The 17,500-nt window shown below is 36.9% G+C and overlaps 1 protein-coding gene across 3 annotated transcripts in view; it reads left to right on the top strand.

The window, feature by feature from the left end:
• The window catches only part of rgs14a (regulator of G protein signaling 14a), a 26,554-nt gene that overhangs the window by 1,810 nt on the left and 7,244 nt on the right, over positions 1–17,500 (top strand). For 2 of the 3 annotated variants that reach the window (XR_014629841.1, XM_084430558.1), the window contains exons 2-9: positions 4,036–4,057; positions 5,462–5,610; positions 6,890–6,982; positions 10,011–10,154; positions 11,364–11,531; positions 12,730–12,808; positions 13,031–13,134; positions 14,855–15,070. Coding sequence is in view for 2 of the 3 variants with exons in the window: in XM_084430558.1 (XP_084286684.1) it covers positions 4,036–4,057; positions 5,462–5,610; positions 6,890–6,982; positions 10,011–10,154; positions 11,364–11,531; positions 12,730–12,808; positions 13,031–13,134; positions 14,855–15,070 (975 nt within the window). In the remaining variant the exon portion in view is untranslated. Of the gene's footprint in view, positions 1–2,143; positions 2,274–4,035; positions 4,058–5,461; positions 5,611–6,889; positions 6,983–10,010; positions 10,155–11,363; positions 11,532–12,729; positions 12,809–13,030; positions 13,135–14,854; positions 15,071–17,500 lie in introns of those variants that run through there. The other variant, XM_084430559.1, reaches the window with a different exon arrangement.

Raw genomic sequence — 17,500 nt, 5'->3', positions numbered from 1 at the left:
TTCAAATTTAATTTTGACAATTTAGTTGAATAATTGAATAACCAATGACAGAGAAAGCAGAATCCCAATAAAAGAGATTAATCTGAAAGTTAATATTATTCTGTTATTTATATAGGCATTTTTATATTTTTATTTACACATTTAAAGGTTGTATCAGTGATTTCAGGCCCAAAAAATAAATGATCACATTCATCTAATCTTTCATCTAAAAACCGCGTCTCTGTAGGCAGCCTAGGCTCTGAGATCTGCAATCAAAAACAGTTGGTTTCACCAAACCACTCAAAACCAAAACAAATAGTGTTCCAGCCAATCACCGACAGGGGGGGAGGGTGTTGTGAGGTTTTGTGCTCGTGCACGACTGCACGCGAAGTCGGAGCTGAAGAAGAAGTTGGCTCAAAAACATCTAAAAAAAATAATAACACTATGACAGCATGCTACTTGGGGCCTTCTGTGCCATTTATGGTGGCTCATCTTACCCCAATGATCAAAGTGTATCTTTTTACTTCATCTTACTCCGACTTACCCTACTTATTAGATTTGTGTCATTTTTATTGTTTTAGTCCTTCAAATTTCCAAAATACACATTGCTTTTTGTTTCCTTTTAATGGAGAGACTGTTATAAAAATCAATTGAGAAACACAGTTGACCCAATATTATCATCATTTATAGAGCAAGTTTTTAGCTATACAAGGCAAGCAAAAAATGTTAAAGGTAGAGCAAAAGATGTCTGAAGTGTACATTTAATTAATGGAAATACTGAATAATAATCCCATTAATTACAATAATAAAAAAAAAACTAGTAACAACATGCTACTTGGGACCTTCTGTGCCAATTCTGGTGGCTCATCTTACCCCACAGGGCTAATTTTATCTTATCTTACTCTGACTTTCCCTTATTTGTTTGGCATTTTTATTATTTTAGTCCTTCAAATTCCCAAGTAGATATTGCTTTTTGTTTCCTATTAATGGAGAGACTGTTATACAAATATATTGTTATTAAAAAGTACAGTTGACCCAATAGAAGGGCATGTTGTCATCAACCTATATAGAGCAAGTTTTTAGCTATACAAGGCAAGCAAAAATGTTAAAGGTAATATCAAACCATAGTTCCTCTGACCTGACAATAATCACATGTCATTTAATTAGTATGTATTATTTTATTATTTATTATCTCCCATAGTAATCTGTCTGCTCTCATCACAATATGACACATTGTTTAAAGGGATACTTCACCGATTAGCATTAAGCTTTGTCTCTGTAGAAACCCGGTAGTATTTTCGAGTGACCGTGCTTCCCTCCCTCATGTCCCCCTGAGACCAGAGATTTCTGTATTGTGTGTCTGGAAAAAAACCTCGTAATTTAGCTCATCAGAGGCTTTTTTGTCCAGAGGCGAGAGACTCCAGCCAGTAGGAGGAGCTCGTTCCGCATGTCTTCAACCCGCCCATAGGGGGATCTCACGATAAAACGCCGTCTTTTTAGTTTCGAGTCCACTAGTAGCCTAGCTGTATCATTTCTCCCCAGACTGCCCTCTGTAACCGGTAGGCGTGGCTTGGGAGTGTCCTCGTAGGGCATTGAAGCAAGTGCATTCTGGGAGTTGTAGTCTTTCATCCACATGAGCCAAAACTACATTTTCTGGCTTTTCTCAGTCTAGAAGGCACCAACTTCTAAAATAACGTCACATTTCTACTAGATAAATGACCCAATTTAAACACACATTCATCTTCCCAGCGGTGAAATATCCCTTTAAAGGTAATATCAAACCATAGTTCCTCTGACCTGACAATAATCACATGTCAGTTAATCAGTATGTATTATTCATTATCTCCCATAGTAATCTGTCTGCTCTCATCACAATATGACACATTGTTCACAATAAAGATGTCCATGTTGTGAGACTGGTGGTTTGGCTGCTTCAGTGCCTCCGGATGAGGTTCTCCTCTGTGGTCGGTGTTTATTCACAGTAGTTCTCATTGATCTGTTCGTTTAAATGGATGGGCTCAGGGTTAGGTGGGTCTCGTACCACACAGAGCCCTGCTTGCACTCGAGGAGGAGGTTTTTTTACGCAGACAAACCACAGTTCCTCTTGCGGTGTGTTGCTATGGTAAGACTTCCCTTTCGAACAGGAAGTGACAGCGCTGTAAGAAAGAGGGTGTTTCAGGCAGAGAGTCTGTAGAGGGAAGTGTTTCGGAGCGAGAGACGGGCACGCTCGACCCGATCCTGATGTGGACATGTCCAAGAAAATGAAGACTCTTGCAGTGCCGGCGGGTCAGATGGTGAGTCCGGTTCAGGCCTGCGGCTTCTCTGATTGGCTCGTTCTGATGAGGATGATGCTGGAGTTGCTTTATTGTGGGATCATGATCATGTTTTTAGCCTTGTTACTATTTTAACTTTATGCTCAAGATATTTGTGGGTGTTTGGTTGACCATTCAGCTGATCTCTGATGCATGACAGATGTTTTCTTCTAGTCCTGCTCTGTTTTTCCATCCACAACGAGTCTGAGGGGACTTGTGTTTGCAAACTGTCTGTGTGTGTGTGTTTGATTTGAGGACAATTTTGTCCCTTGAAGTTGGTAAATTAGTTTTTGGGAAGTCTTTGGATGTCTTTAAAGGTAAATATGATTCATATTTGTATTAGTGCCGACAATTGATAAAAAAACAAAAACAAACTTATTACAAATTTTTCTGTAATTAATCACACCTAACATTAAAGATTTTATATATATTTTTTTTTTCTTATTTAATCTCCAAATGAATGTAGAATCCATCTTACTTTTGTAAGAGATATGAAATTGGAGAATAATTATTTGAATGCTTTTGTGTGTGTGTTCATTGGCAAAGAACTCGAGTGAGAACGAATGCAAAGTCTCTTAAAACATTTGCAAGGGAACGTAAAAGCATTAAAATTAATTTTTCCTCCCATCTCATGTTTGTCCCTTTAGGGTTTCCGTAGCCCCTCATGTGACCCACAATAATATAAAATAAATTAATAAGGGATGCAGTTATTAGAAACTACTTTCGTCTGGTTCATCTCTGATGATTGTGCCAATGCAGTTTATATACAGTGATTAAACATTTTTTTTGTTTTTTTGTTTGATATTGACAGTTTGGAGGATTATTTTATGGTACCAACATTATTTTTTTTTACTTTACTGTAATTAAAAGGCTAGTAGCCTTATGTCTACTTCTACGTTATTACTTTAATAGTTAAAAAGCAAGAGTGAAATATAATTATAAATGTGTGTATATATTACATGATACAAATGTTGTTACACTTTTGTTCCTGAAATCCACCCTTCTGTTGGGATCAGGATAATCCTGTTTTTCCCGGATCAAAGGAATCCCAATCTCACATAAACTGACATTTTGAACCACAAAAACCAATCTTGGTTTCTTATCTGATTTCAGAATCCCTTTTTTTTTTTTTTTTTTTTTCTTCTCTTTTGAACAACTCGTCCCTGAAGTTAAGCTGAATCTGAAAGTCTTCAAAGGGTTTATTATGATTGGCGCTCGCGACACAAAGGTCAAGGGTTTGATTCCATAGGAAATGCATGAACTGATCAGATGTATAGCTTGGCTTCAAGGCTATTCTGCAATAATGATGATCTTCTAAGGTGTGACTTTTGGTCGCTTGCTAAATCCATGTGTAAGAAGAAAAAAACAAATGCATTGTTGAGCCACTGAGAAAATGAGCATTTCTCAGTCAGGTTTCCACATTGTTTTCATGGCGATGAGGCGTTCAATCACACGGATGAGTTTGGCCAGAGAATTAGTAGAAAGTGAATTTCACTATTAACGCCTTGCATGCTTTCTGCTCACATGTGACATGTTGTCATGTCTTCTAATGAGCTGTTAATGTTGAACAACACACCCATTTCCTGTGAGCTGAGGAAAAAAGTGTGCAGCTGTTAAAATGCGATTTCCTGTGATGTATTTCTTGTTTTTATTCATGTCTATGACACCACTGGCCCATTGATTTCATGGTAGACTGATTTTGTGTGTGTGTGTGTGTGTGTGTGTGTGTGTTTTGCTCTTGCAGACCCAGGCGGTTTCTGATGGCGGTAAGTTTAATTTCTTTACATTGTAGAATGAGCCTGTCACCATCATCAACTCTATGCTGACAATTAATTGTCATGCAAATAATTGCTATTAACAATTTAATTCTGTTTTGTTCATGTCACTAATAATGTAAACCTAATACTTGATTATTATTATTCTTTTTTTACTTTGAATCTATTAAATAATAATAAACAGTAGTGGACAAAAGTTATGTCTGGCCTAGGAAAATCAACATCTTCACCTTTTATTCAAATAATATTCAAATGTTTTAAAGTCCCCCTGTAGTCAATCATTTTATCCCTTTAAACTCATCTTTTATCCCCAAAATGACACATTTAATGTTTTTTCCTTGAAGAAAAAAAATCTTCATGCCTTAAAATATCTCGAATGTAACTCGATACCCTTGCCTCATTTAGTATGCGTGGTTCTATGAATATGCAAATGAGCCCCGCCTCCACTCACTCAGCTCAGAGATCCGCTGGTTGACGATCACACGTTGATCTGATTGGTTACAAGGTAGTTTGTGACGTCAGAAACACCAAAGTGTGTGTTTGAGACTGTCTTTGGTTCACTGCAGTTTTAAGGAGGAAATACTCAGCAATGGTGTCGACTTATGAATTTGCTCATGATTTGCATATTAAAAACACCACATAGACATATAAACAACATTAAAAGCTGGATTTTCACCACAGTGGGACTTTTGTAAGCATATAGTGTAGGTGCGCTTGGATTTGATTGTTTTAATAGTGCTATGAAACATGATAAAATGTGCGGACATAATTTTTGGCCAGGCTGTCATGCAAGAAATTATGAACACATGCTAAAACAAGAGAGAAACAAATACTAATATGTGATTATTGGTGTCAATGAATGCTTTTCCTGCTTTTCTGTAGTAGCTGTAGTTTGGCCTTTTTTTTGTTTTGTTTTTTTAACCAAATAATTGACTCAGATAAATACCTTAACCAGGTTTAGTGTTTTGTTCTTCCTTCACATTTAAAATATTTATAAAATATAAAGTATTTTCCTCATATCATTTAATCAAACTTGTACAAAAAAAATAGGCCCATATGATTCACTTTAATGCTTAGAAAATTATTATTATTATTATTATTATTATTATTTTTTTACATTTTATTTTATGATTAAATCCACAGTCCTTTTATTATTTTTATTATATTCTTTCACTGGAAAGTAGACACGATATTGTACGTTTGATGGCATTTCTTTAAGCGCTTAAATGTCCTTTATTTGGATGACAATTATTGCAGTTATCTCAAGTAATTGCGATTAGACCAAATAACCCTGATCAGATCATTAATGAAGAATGGAGACAGGCCTACTAGAACTTCTCGTGGTCCGATCACAATCATGTCAATAACTCAGCCCACCCTCGCACTCCTGTACAGAACTGAACCTCAAGTTATCCAGCAGTGGCAGCAGCTCCAGCCTATCAGAGCGCTCGAGCGGGTCAGGTGGTCCAGCCAGTCGCGTGGTCAGCTGGGCCGTGTGTTTCGAGCGGCTGCTTGAGGACCATGTCGGCGTGCGATACTTTACTGTAAGTTTTCAGTCTTCATACCACAATATTCCCACTGTTTAGCTTAGTAATATATCTTTTTATTTATTCACATTATCTATAATATTGTTAACGGTCCATATCTGTGGGTTAGTGTTAATGTGCTTAATCCTAACTGTGCCTTTTAGCTTTTTCATATATTTATTCTTTAATTACATTTTTGTGTCTTGTTGTATTTGTGTGCAGCTTCTGATCTATGACTGCTTTAAAATCTTATATAAAGATCAATATTGCCATCCATATTTCAATAAAGATGCAAATAAGATGATTTAATCGTTGTAGAAAAATATATATAGTTTCTGTGAGCATTTAGAGATATACCACACTATTTATGTATATTGATTGTTTTTTTTAAAAGTATTGAAGTGCTTGTAATCATAGTTATTTAAAAAATTGAAATACTGTTGATTGTCATGACTATAGCCATTGCTGCTGATATCGCGTTAAATCATAAATAAAATAAACAAGGTTTATTAAGCTTTATCCACATGCATACAATATACTCACGTAAAGCAATATAGCAAATCTCAGCTGCTTAAATTGCTTGTATCGTCACAAAATGTAACTATATTACTGTCCAGCTCTAATCTGCTGAATGCGACTATAAGGCATGAAGATATTATAAACATTAACACATGATTTTCTGAAATTGGTGCTGTCTGACTATAGAAAACCGAGAAATAAGGCTGTTGTTTTCCCGTTTGCCAAATAGGTAGGAAAACTTCAATACCCATAATGCACTGGGCGTGTTGCTGTCCGAGGCCACGCCCACCAGTCTGCTATGGATACGCTTAAGTTGACCAATCAAATACCGCCTTGCTTTTGTAGGAAATACTTGGCAAACTTTGTGTGGTGTCTCTCAGGAAAAAAAGGTACAAAAGCTGTCACTGTGGCGGTACCTTTTCAAAAGGTACACCTTTGTACCTAAAGAGTGCATATTAGTCCCTCAAAGGTACATATTGGTACCAAAAGTGTACGTATTAGTTCCAAAAGTGTACATATTAGTACCTAAATGGTACATATTAGAGCCCTTTTGAAGGGTACTGTCCCAGTGACAGCTTTTGTACCTTTTTTCTGAGTGTTGTATTGTTCCCGGGTGCAAGAAAATCGTAGAGTATCTCTCTAATACGTTTCAAGAGCGATGGCTTTCTGCATTTCAGGTTATTAGAACTAGATGTGTGTTTCACAATGTGTTGCTTCACAAAGTTACCGGTCAAAAGGGAAGTTTTCAGTCTTTTTGTTTGTTTTGTTTTTTTAACAGGAGTTTCTCAGATCAGAAGTGAGTGCTGAGAATATCTTGTTCTATCAAGCCTGTGAGAAGTTCAAGAAAATCCCGTCCACGAGGCTGGAAGAGGTATGCAAAGACTTCTTAAATTGATGTGGGAATTGAAAATCTAATTTTAGAAAGGGGAAAAATCCCATTAAAACCAAGAAAAACCAGTTTGGGATTTTTGAAGATGCATTATGACTTAAAATGAGTAAGAAATGCTTGTGTGTGTGTGTGTATTGGACTCGATTTTATTTGCATCTTTATGATGTTTAATATGTGAATGTGCAGTCGTGTGAAATGCATGCCATATTAATAATTGCACTTCAGTGTTTTTCACAGACACTTACTCAAACTAATGGACACTCACTGTAGTCTTCTTGAAGTTAACGCCTTCCTCAACGGCACAATAGCACTTGATCTCCAAAACACTCCTAATCGCGAGAGATGCAATGGAACAAAACTAGAATGTGGCGCAACATTGCTTGATCTTAGTGTAAAACAGGAACTTGCTCCTCATTTAATGGTTAGAATCCTGAAACATCTGGTGGTGCAGTGGGTAAAAAATGCTAAAAATGCTTTTCTTACTCAGTGTTTTTGTCTTGTTTTCAGTCCAAATATCTAAACATTCTTAAAGGGGTGGTATAATGCCCTTTTCACAAGATGTAAAATAAGTCTCTGATGTCCCCAGAGTGTGTGTGTGAAGTTTTAGCTCAAAATACCCCACAGATATTTTTATATAGATGTTAAAGTTGTCACTTTTTGAGGGTGAGCAAAAACGCACCGTTTTGTGTCTGTCCCTTTAAATGCAAATGAGCTGCTGCTCCCGGCACAGTGGGCGGAGCTTCAAGAGCTCGTGTCCTTTTACCTCTCACACACATGCACTGAAAATTTCTAAAACTTTTAGCCTTTTATGTTCAAACCGGAGTCAGAAAGATGGAGAGACTCAAGAAGAAGTGACAAAATGTAGACAACATTTCTGAATGGTTAGTTGATGAATTTATGTAGCTGATGTGTAGTTATCTTCTAGTCATTGATTAGCATATTCTGTCTTGATAATCTATAAATCGTGTTCAGGGGGCGGGGTTTATGTAAATTCTAGGGTTGGTGATGTCACTAACCCAGGAGGAATGTGGTGTAGTCTCTACCAGCCGTTTGTTGTAGTCCTTAAAAAGCGATTTCTTTAAAAGCAAATATCTCCCTTTGCTTTGAGCTTTGAGCGTCGTAACTTTGCAGATGTTGTTTATGCTCAAACAGCAACATTACACACTAACTAAAGTTAGAAAAGTGAAATCATAATCAACCACCCCTTTAAATCAAGATGGATTAACTAAAGTAGTAAAATGCCATAAAATATTATGTCTTGTTTTCTTGGGGAAAAGAGTTTTTGCTTAAAACAAGCAAAATTATCTGCCAATGGGGTGAGAAAAATAATGTTAATTCAAACAGAAACAAGATTATTTCTCTTAACCCATTGGCAGATAATTTTGCTTGTTTAAGCAAAAACTCACTTCATTTAGATTTTTTCCCCTAGAAAACAAGACATAATAGTACACTCATCTAGTAAATACTTCTTGATTTAAGAATTTTTAGATATTTGGACTGGAATCAAGATAAAAATACTTTTTTTGCAGTGCAGTCAAAGTTCATGATGCCATTAAACATATATAAGAGGTCTTTCCTTGTGTCTTGCGAAAGGCTAAACGTTTTTGAAATGTTCAGTGCATGTCTGTGTGAGGTAAAAGAAACACAAGCTCTTGAAGCTCCGCCCCCTGTGCCGGGAGCAGCAGCTCATTTGCATTTAAAGGGGCACACACAAAACGGTGCGTTTTTGCTCACTCAAAAATTGACAATTTTAACATGCTATATAAAAATATCTGTGGGGTGTTTTGAGCTAAAACTTCACACACACACTCTGGGGACATGAGTGACTTATTTTACATCTTGTGAAAAGGGCATTATACCACCAGTTTAAGAATGTTTAGATATTTGGACTGAAAACAAGACAAAAACACTGAGTAAGAAAAGCATTTTTAGCATTTTTTTTAAGCTCAGCTTAAAAACCAGTGGGTGACATGCTCATCCCAGCATTATATATATTTGCTAGAAAATGCATTTCTGGAATGTTTGTCATCTGCATCTTTCATTCTTCTCTGTATGATCTGACTGTATGATGGAAGCATGTTCCCGCCACGGAACAAAAAAATAGATTAAGGTAATTGTGACTTTATCGCACAACTGACTTTTTTTCGCAATTGTGAGATTATAACTCACTATAGCTCTATTCAGATTGGACTAGTTTTCCGGGGCGTATTTCATGTTTCACAGACTTCCTTTGCCAATTTAATCCCGTCCGAATGCGAACGTCTGTGATTGCTGATGTTGTATTATTCCATCGCTTCTCGTTTGTTTTTTACCATTTGCACACCAATCTTTAGCATGCTTCAATTTAGTTTCAATGGTATCCGACGAAAAAAGAAACTATATTATCAATAAATGGAGCCAAATCGCGGAAACTGCGAAGACTGCGCATTTTAATATCAGTGTCAGGTAAGAGTAAGATGCTTGTCTAGATTTCTCTGCTCACTAATGCAAGTTTAGCATAAACCGCCACTGCTATAAACTCGTTACATTTACTTAAATAGGGTTTTTATAATGAATTCAAATTATATGAACAAATAATAAATTAAAAAGACACATGTCATACGTATCAAGCACAGCACATGACCTTCTGTGACGCCCACGTCTGGAAAACACACACTCGACCCCTGTAATAAACACATGATGCATGAAACCACAGACTTCGAGTGATAAGATTTGTAACTCAAACATCATTTTAGAGAACTAGTCCCATCCGAATAGGGCTTTAGGACTCTTTTTGTCTGAAATATGAGATATTAACTTGCAATTAGTTTTTTTTTGTGTGATAATTTTCACACATTTTACACTTTATAACTTGCAATTGCGAGTTTTTATCACAATTCTGACTTTCTCGCAATTAAAAGTTGCAATTACCTATTTTTTATTATTATTTCATGGCAGAAACAGACTTCCATAAAATCTTCAGTCATAATGGCTAATATCATCCTAAAGCGATTGCATGTGTCCCCCTCAGCTGAAGAAAGAAGCACGCTCCATCTACGACAGTTTTCTCTCTGAAAGCTCTCTGCATGCGGTTAATATTGACGATACGGCGCAGATGGAAGTGAGCGCTTTGGAGACGCCTACACCCGACATGTTCGATAAAGCACAGGCACAGGTACACGCTAAGATGAAAATCACACACCAATACTGTGATTTACTCGTATGTATGTCATAGCATAGTTATTTTTGCTGGAAATTTGAAAGTCCCCCTGTGGTGAAAATCAAGTTTTTAATGTTGTTTTATGTGTTAATGTGGTGCGGTTTAATATGCTTTTAGACAAACCATGTGTAAGTTCATAAGTCGACACCATTGCTGAGTATTTCCTCCTTAAAACTGCAGTGAACCAAAGACACGCTTTGAAATCGCTGGTGTTTCTGACGTCACAAACTACCTTGTAACCAATCAGATCAACGTGTGATCGTCAACCAGTGGATCTCTGAGCTGAGTGAGTGAGTGGAGGCGGGGCTCATTTGCATATTCATAGAACCACGCATACTAAATGAGGCAAGGGTGTCGAGTTACATTCAAGTGATCAAAGATGAGTTTTAAGGGATAAAATTATTGACTACAGGGGGACTGTAATAAAAAGGAGTTTGTGTATTAAGGAACCATATGGTAAAGCCTATTTTGGATAATACAATATATTAAATGCTTTACAAATGAAAGGTATTTGTGTTTTTGTTATTAATTATTTGCAATTTGGACCAAAAGATCAGATTATTCATAACAAATGAATATGTCTGGCATTGCAAAAACTGCGTCACATGATGTAATAACTGAACGGTAAAACTAATATGTAACCCTGGACCACAAAACAAGTCACATGGGTAAATGTTCTGAAATTGTGTTTTATACATCATCTGAAAGCTGAATAAATAAGCTTTCCATTGATGTATGGTTTATGATAGGACAATATTTGGTCGAGATGCGACTATTGAAAATCTGGAATCTGAGGGCGCAAAAAAATCGAAACATTGAGAAAATCTCCTTTAATTAAAGTTGTTCATTTATGTTGGCGATTGTGCTGCATTCACTCACAAAAATACATGTTTTATATATTTACGGTAGGAAATTTACAAAATATCTTCATGGAACATGATCTTTACTTAATATCCTAATGATTTTTGGCATAAAAGAAAAATCGATAATTTTGACCCGTACAATGTATTGTTGGCTATTGCCACAGATATACCCGTGTGACTCGTGACTGGTGACGTGATCCAGGGTCAATATTATGAAACCGTGTTCTGACTCTGACTCTACATGCACAAAGAAAATCTGCAATGATTTACGATAACGGTTTATTCTTTCCCCCCGCCGCAGATCTTCAAACTAATGAAAATGGACAGCTACACGAGGTTTGTTCGCTCTCCGCTGTACCAGAACTGCATGCTGGCGTGTGTGGAGGGTCGACCTCTTCCCAGCGCTGGGACTCCGGAGCCCAGAAGCAAAATGTCCAAAAAGAGCGCAACGCCTCCCAGTAACAGAAAGGTAACTTCATTTAAAATCCCTTCAAAACAGGTTTAGTTAAATATTTTTTTCATTTAAAAAAAAAAAACTACCATTGTTTTCAATGCATTGATTTAATCTCAAATTCAGCAGAAAAATATAGTTTGAAATATTAATACAGTTTAAAATGACTTCTATTTTAATATATTTGAAAATTAAATTAAATTTTCAGCATCATTACTCCAGTCTTCAGTGTCACATGATTCTTCAGAAATCACTCTAATATGATGATTTGCTGCTCAAGAAACATTTATGATTATCAATGTTGAAAACAGTTGCTTCATATTTCTATGGAAACTGTGATGCAATTTTTTTTCAGGGAATAATTATAAAAAGAAAAAAAATTCAGAAATATTTTTACACAAGTCTACAATAACTATGTGAGATTTTACGGTCACTTTTATTTAATTGAATGCATACTTGCTGAATAAAAGTACTATATATATATTATTATATAAATTTAATTTAAGAAGTTTTTTTTTTTTCTCAAGTTTTGCTCCAATGGTTTGTTGCTTCATGGATATTAATATTGCAAAATATCACGTTGATGCAGTGCATTTTCCTCTTGCTGTATCTTATGTTGAGTTAAGTTTGCAGTGTAAATTCTGAAACTCTACTTGCACACGTGAATTGTTAATATAGGCCATAAAAAAACAAAAACACATATTTATTAGTACTGGGCAAAGATTAATCACATCCAAAATAAAAGTTTGTTTAAATAATATATGTGTGTGTACTGTGTATAATTATTTTGTATAAATAAATACACATGCATGTATACATTTAAGAAAACGTGTTATTTATATATAAAATATTTATATTTATGTATTATATAAATGATATATAAATATATATAAAGTATATGCATGCAAATATTTCGTAAATGTATACATGCATCTGTGTGTATTTATATATACAAAATAACTATACACAGTACACACACACATTATTTAAACACAAACTTTTATTTTGGATGCAATTAATCGTGATTAATCTTTGCCCAGTACTAATATCTCTTTATATATCTATATCTATATCTATATCTTACAGTGCAGGTCTAATTGGGTGAGAGTCTCTGGTTCTCAGTCCACCGTGGGAATATGATGGCGTGTCAGTGAGACTGTAGACTGATAACCACAGTGGGAAAAAGTCATGTATTTTACTGTGTGTTTTTGAACAGAGCGTTGAGTTGAAAGTGCCCTCGTCAGACAGCAAGGCCAACAGGAAGAAGAGGTTAGAGAAGAGAGGCTCATGGGGAGGTACCATCTGACTCAACACTTCTCTATCTGTCTGTGGTATCTTTGCGCACGTATTTGCAAGCATGTCTCTATTAGATTTGGTCTTATGAAGATGCATGTTTCACGCCTGTGATGGTTTGCAGATGCCCACAGTTGTTCTGTTTGTGTGATTCTCTCCTCTGTCGGTTTAGCCGTTGAACATGAACTGTTCATAACTGCACTGACAGCGTTTGTGTTTCTCAGCTGACCAGTCGTACCAGCATGTGTCGGTGTCTCGTAAAGAGTCTCAGATCTCGGTGAAGTCGAACAGCAGCTTGGAGTTGGTCTCTGGATTCGGCCGAGCTGAGGTATCTGCACCAAACCAAATGTTCCTGGAGATTGCAAGATTGTGTATGTCATGAAGGGAATACAAGTGCTTGCAAGAGAGCAAAACTATAGTGACACATTTTGATAAATTGATAGATGTTTTGAGTGTTACAATGTCATATAGTGCTGAAAAGTACCTAATTTCATGTTCCTGGTCAAAAATAGCCAGACTTTTAAAAGGGAACCATTGTGCCCTTTTGAAATGTTGATTATTTACCTCATATTCTCCATTGTTGCAGCTCCTCTCTTCCCAGTCTGTCAGTAACGCTCTGTTTAGTTCCTGTCTCTATGAAGCCCCTCCTTCTGAAAAGCACACTGTGCTCTGATTGGTCGGCTGGATCAGTGTGTTGTGATTGGTCGAGTGCTTCGAGTGTGTTTGGGAAATGTCCCGCCCCTTCCCATAACTGCCAGTTTAACACACTACTAACTAACTCAACCAGGCCCCGCCCCTTTATTCTGCGCATTAATTATTTAAATGAGGAATATTGTGACGTGTTCGTTCCCGGAAGAAACTCAAGAGTACAATGGAGGCGTTTCAGGAGTTCAGAAACACTGACACTGATATAGAGAAGAACTGTGTGACTTTGCAGAGCTTTATCATGCTTAAACAGCAACATTACCAACTGAAGAGAGATGAAGATGTTAAGAAACGCAGAATAGGACCCATTTAAATTGCTTGTAAATCTCTCATTATGCTTTTGTCACCAAATATTGGATAGATTTTTTTTTTTCTTGACAACTGTTTTCTTTCAATCAGCACGTTTTGTATATCTTCTGGGAACTGATTAATCATATGCCTTTTTGAGTTTAAAAGAAAAACTGAGGTGCAAGTATTCATTACTTCAATGAGCTCATTGTTTCTGCCTCAAATCATTACATTGTCCAAATTAATAAATTTTTAGCTAACTGTGATTTTGTATATGTACATTTCTGAAATGCATAACTTAGACAGTGACCTCTGATAACAGATCACTCTAAATTGTAATGTGGACTCGTGCATTTTCTGTAAAGCTGATTTGAAATGGTGTGTATTGTGAAAAGTGCTATACAAATAAATGTGCATTTAATTGAATAAGCTCAGAACAGCGAGGCCTACATTCAAATGGTACCAAAAAGACATACAAAACCTGTGCTGATTCACAAATGTTTGTTAAAGGTGCATTGTGTAATATTTAGGAGGGTCTGTTGACAGAATGCAATATCATAAACATAACTATGTTTTCATTGGTGTGTAATGACCTTGCATAATGAACCGCTGTGGTTTTATTACTTTAGAATGAGCCATTTCTATCTACACACACCACGGGTTTTACTTTGAAATAGCCATTTTGCGCAGACATGTTTCTACGGTGGCCCTAAAGGGACAAACGCGTTTCGTCACCATGTTGTTCTTCGTGCAAAGAATCTAGCTAAAGTCAGCGAATCAAACACTGACACAATGATGAACAAGTAACAATAATATTTGCAATAACTTATCATTTTACTAAATTAAGTGAACAGAATTTCTTAATTTATCTTTGTAAAAGAAAACGCATTGACTAACTGGCTACTCTCTGCTGTCTCGGACAACGACATCTCCTGTCGGCCACCGTAACTTCTGTTGGTTGCAATTCACAACATCACCACTAGATGCCGCTAAAATGTACAAACCGCACCTTTAAATTAAGTTAAATTCACAACTTTGGATTCTCTCTCTGTCAGAATGGACGCTGCAGTGTGGCCGCCTCTGATCCAGAGGCCTTGAGTTCTGGTTCTCCCACAGCTGATAAGTACTGTTGTGTGTATCTGCCGGACGGGACGGCCAGCTTGGCCCCTGCCAGACCGGGCCTGACCCTCAGAGACATGCTCAGCAGCCTGTGTGAGAAGAGAGGCTTTCCCCTGACAGACGTGCTCATTTACCTACACGGCAAAGACAAGGTCAGTCCACAACCGACTACATCTAACCAGTAACCAGCATCATGATTTTGGTACACTTTACAATAAAGTCCAATTAGTTAACATTATTTAATGCATGAATCAGCAATGTACTTGTTACAGTATTTTTGAATCTTAATGTTAAAGTGCCCCTATTATGCCTTTTTAAAGGTTCCTGATGTTTCAGTCTCCTACAACAGGTTTACATGCATCTAAGATCAAAAAACACCTTAATGTTCTCATAATATCCATTGCACATCACCTCATTTCTCAGAGTCTGAAAACGGTTCATTCGAAGATTCAGTCTCTCTAAGCCCCGCCTCTCTGAGAGCTGCTCTGCTCTGATTGGTCAGATGTTAGTCTGCTCTGATTGGTCAAAGCAAACGCTCATTATCATATCTGAATATCAGCTCTTGACACTCAGTGATACGAACAGTAACGATGGCGTTGGTTTTACCGTATCAGTCTCAGAAAACAGCGTCTTCTCCACATGAACAACACGAACCAAACTCTTCCAGTCTCAGATTAACTACAGTGTTTGAGGGCGGGGCTAAGAGACGCTGTTCAGCCAATCAAGACCAGAGGCTGGCATTATGCTAATTAGTTACAAGCCTACGTAAGTTCGAGCAGAAAATGAAACTGGAATTACTGATTACCGATTCGATTCTTACTTTAGTGACACAATAACTCCATTTATCTGCACTTTGACTTTTGCAGACATTTTACATTTTCAAACAGCTCTATTACACACTGCATGAAAGGTAATATTTGAACAACTTTAATAAAAACACAACTGTTTGCTGACTGTTTACATGTGCACCAATAATGTGATAATCTCCAAAAACCACAGCAAGGACTTCATTGCAGTAAGATGTTCACATGACATAAGTAAACCTCTTCAGTTTACAAGCAATTTTCATTATTATGATTATTAGCTAAGATTTGTGGTTATTTTTACCTTCATTATTCAAATACACTAATGCACTACACAAATGACGAACTCGCGCACACACAGTAGGTGTGTTACTGGACAAGCTCTTCCATCTGGTGACCAACCTCAAAATGCCTTCATTTTAATGTTTTCCACCATCAATGATATTGCATTATATTCATATCGCTTAGTTTCTTTAGCACTCCAAAAATGCACATGTGAATAGATGCAATTTAAAGTGTTTACATACATGCATGTTTCTTGTGATTTAAAATCGGCATATGCCATGTTTTACTAACATTATGATCGCTACATTTATGAGCCTAGTCGAGTTTGAAGTTTGCATGAGGTAAAGTTTAATCGCTTTATCATTATAATTGCATTATGAGGGTGCATTTAAATAAGTGGTACCAAGATCTTTAACACCGGTCAACATTTTCAGCACTTTCATATACTTTCTCACGTTAAAGGAGGCATTTTCTAAAGGGACACGAAGGAAAAAAAAATATGAGAATGGAGGAAAAATTATGTTAATGCTTTTGCGTTCCCCTGAGAAACTTTGCAAAGCATTAACATTATAATTTTTCCTCCCATCTCATATTTCTTTCATCACCTTCTCCCTTCAGGCGGTCTGTAATTTTCTACACTTTTGTCTGTCTATTTTTTTAATTTCCATAACATCCACTTGTGAAGTTAGTCCAGGTTTCTTACTGCAAAAACTCTAATTTAGTTGTGCAACGTCACTGTCCTGCCCTCATTCTGGCCCTGAGAATTAAATGTGCAGTGCTGAAAAACGTCCTGTTTAAGACTCTATATGCAAATTATATTTCAGCCATAGCTGAAAACACTCTGTGGGCCCTATTTTAACGATCTAAGCGCATGGTCTAAACTAAGCACAGGGCGCAAGTTCACTTAGGGAGTGTCCGAATCCACTTTTGCTAGTTTAACGACGGGAAAAATGGTCGGCGCTCCCGGCGCATGGTCTAAAAGGGTTGTCCCTATTCTCTTAATGAGTAATGGGTGTATTTTGGGATTTATGTGTGTTAAACCAATCAGAGTCTCATCTCCCATTCCCTTTAAAGGCCAGTTACGCTCGCGCCATGGCGGATTCGCTATTTACATGACGGAATTTGATAGTGGAAAGACCGAACGCGTCTCTAGAGCGCAAACGGATCTGCTCGTGCGCGAGGTTAAAGTATGCAAGCAGAACATCATCGGGACAAGCCGGATTCACCATATCTTTATGTACACAATAATAATTTTACATTGTAAAATGTGTACACTGTGTGTGTGCTGCTGTGCGTCCCTGTGTGTTTAATAAGCAGAGTGTACGCGCGCTGTGGACCCGCCTATAGGCGCACATTACTAATGCGCTCTTTAAATAACAAAAATATATATATTGCACCATTGACTTTAGAGCAGGTTTCAGTCGGTCAACGGCTCAGTCTATTTCAGTTTCCTCAAAATAGCAACATTACAACAATGCACCAGAACACACACTC

Source organism: Rutilus rutilus, assembly GCF_951802725.1.
Source record: "Rutilus rutilus genome assembly, chromosome: 14".
Classification (NCBI taxonomy): Eukaryota; Metazoa; Chordata; class Actinopteri; order Cypriniformes; family Leuciscidae; genus Rutilus; species Rutilus rutilus.
The sequence above is the reverse complement of the archived record's forward strand: the minus strand, read 5'-3'. Positions and strand labels throughout refer to the sequence as shown.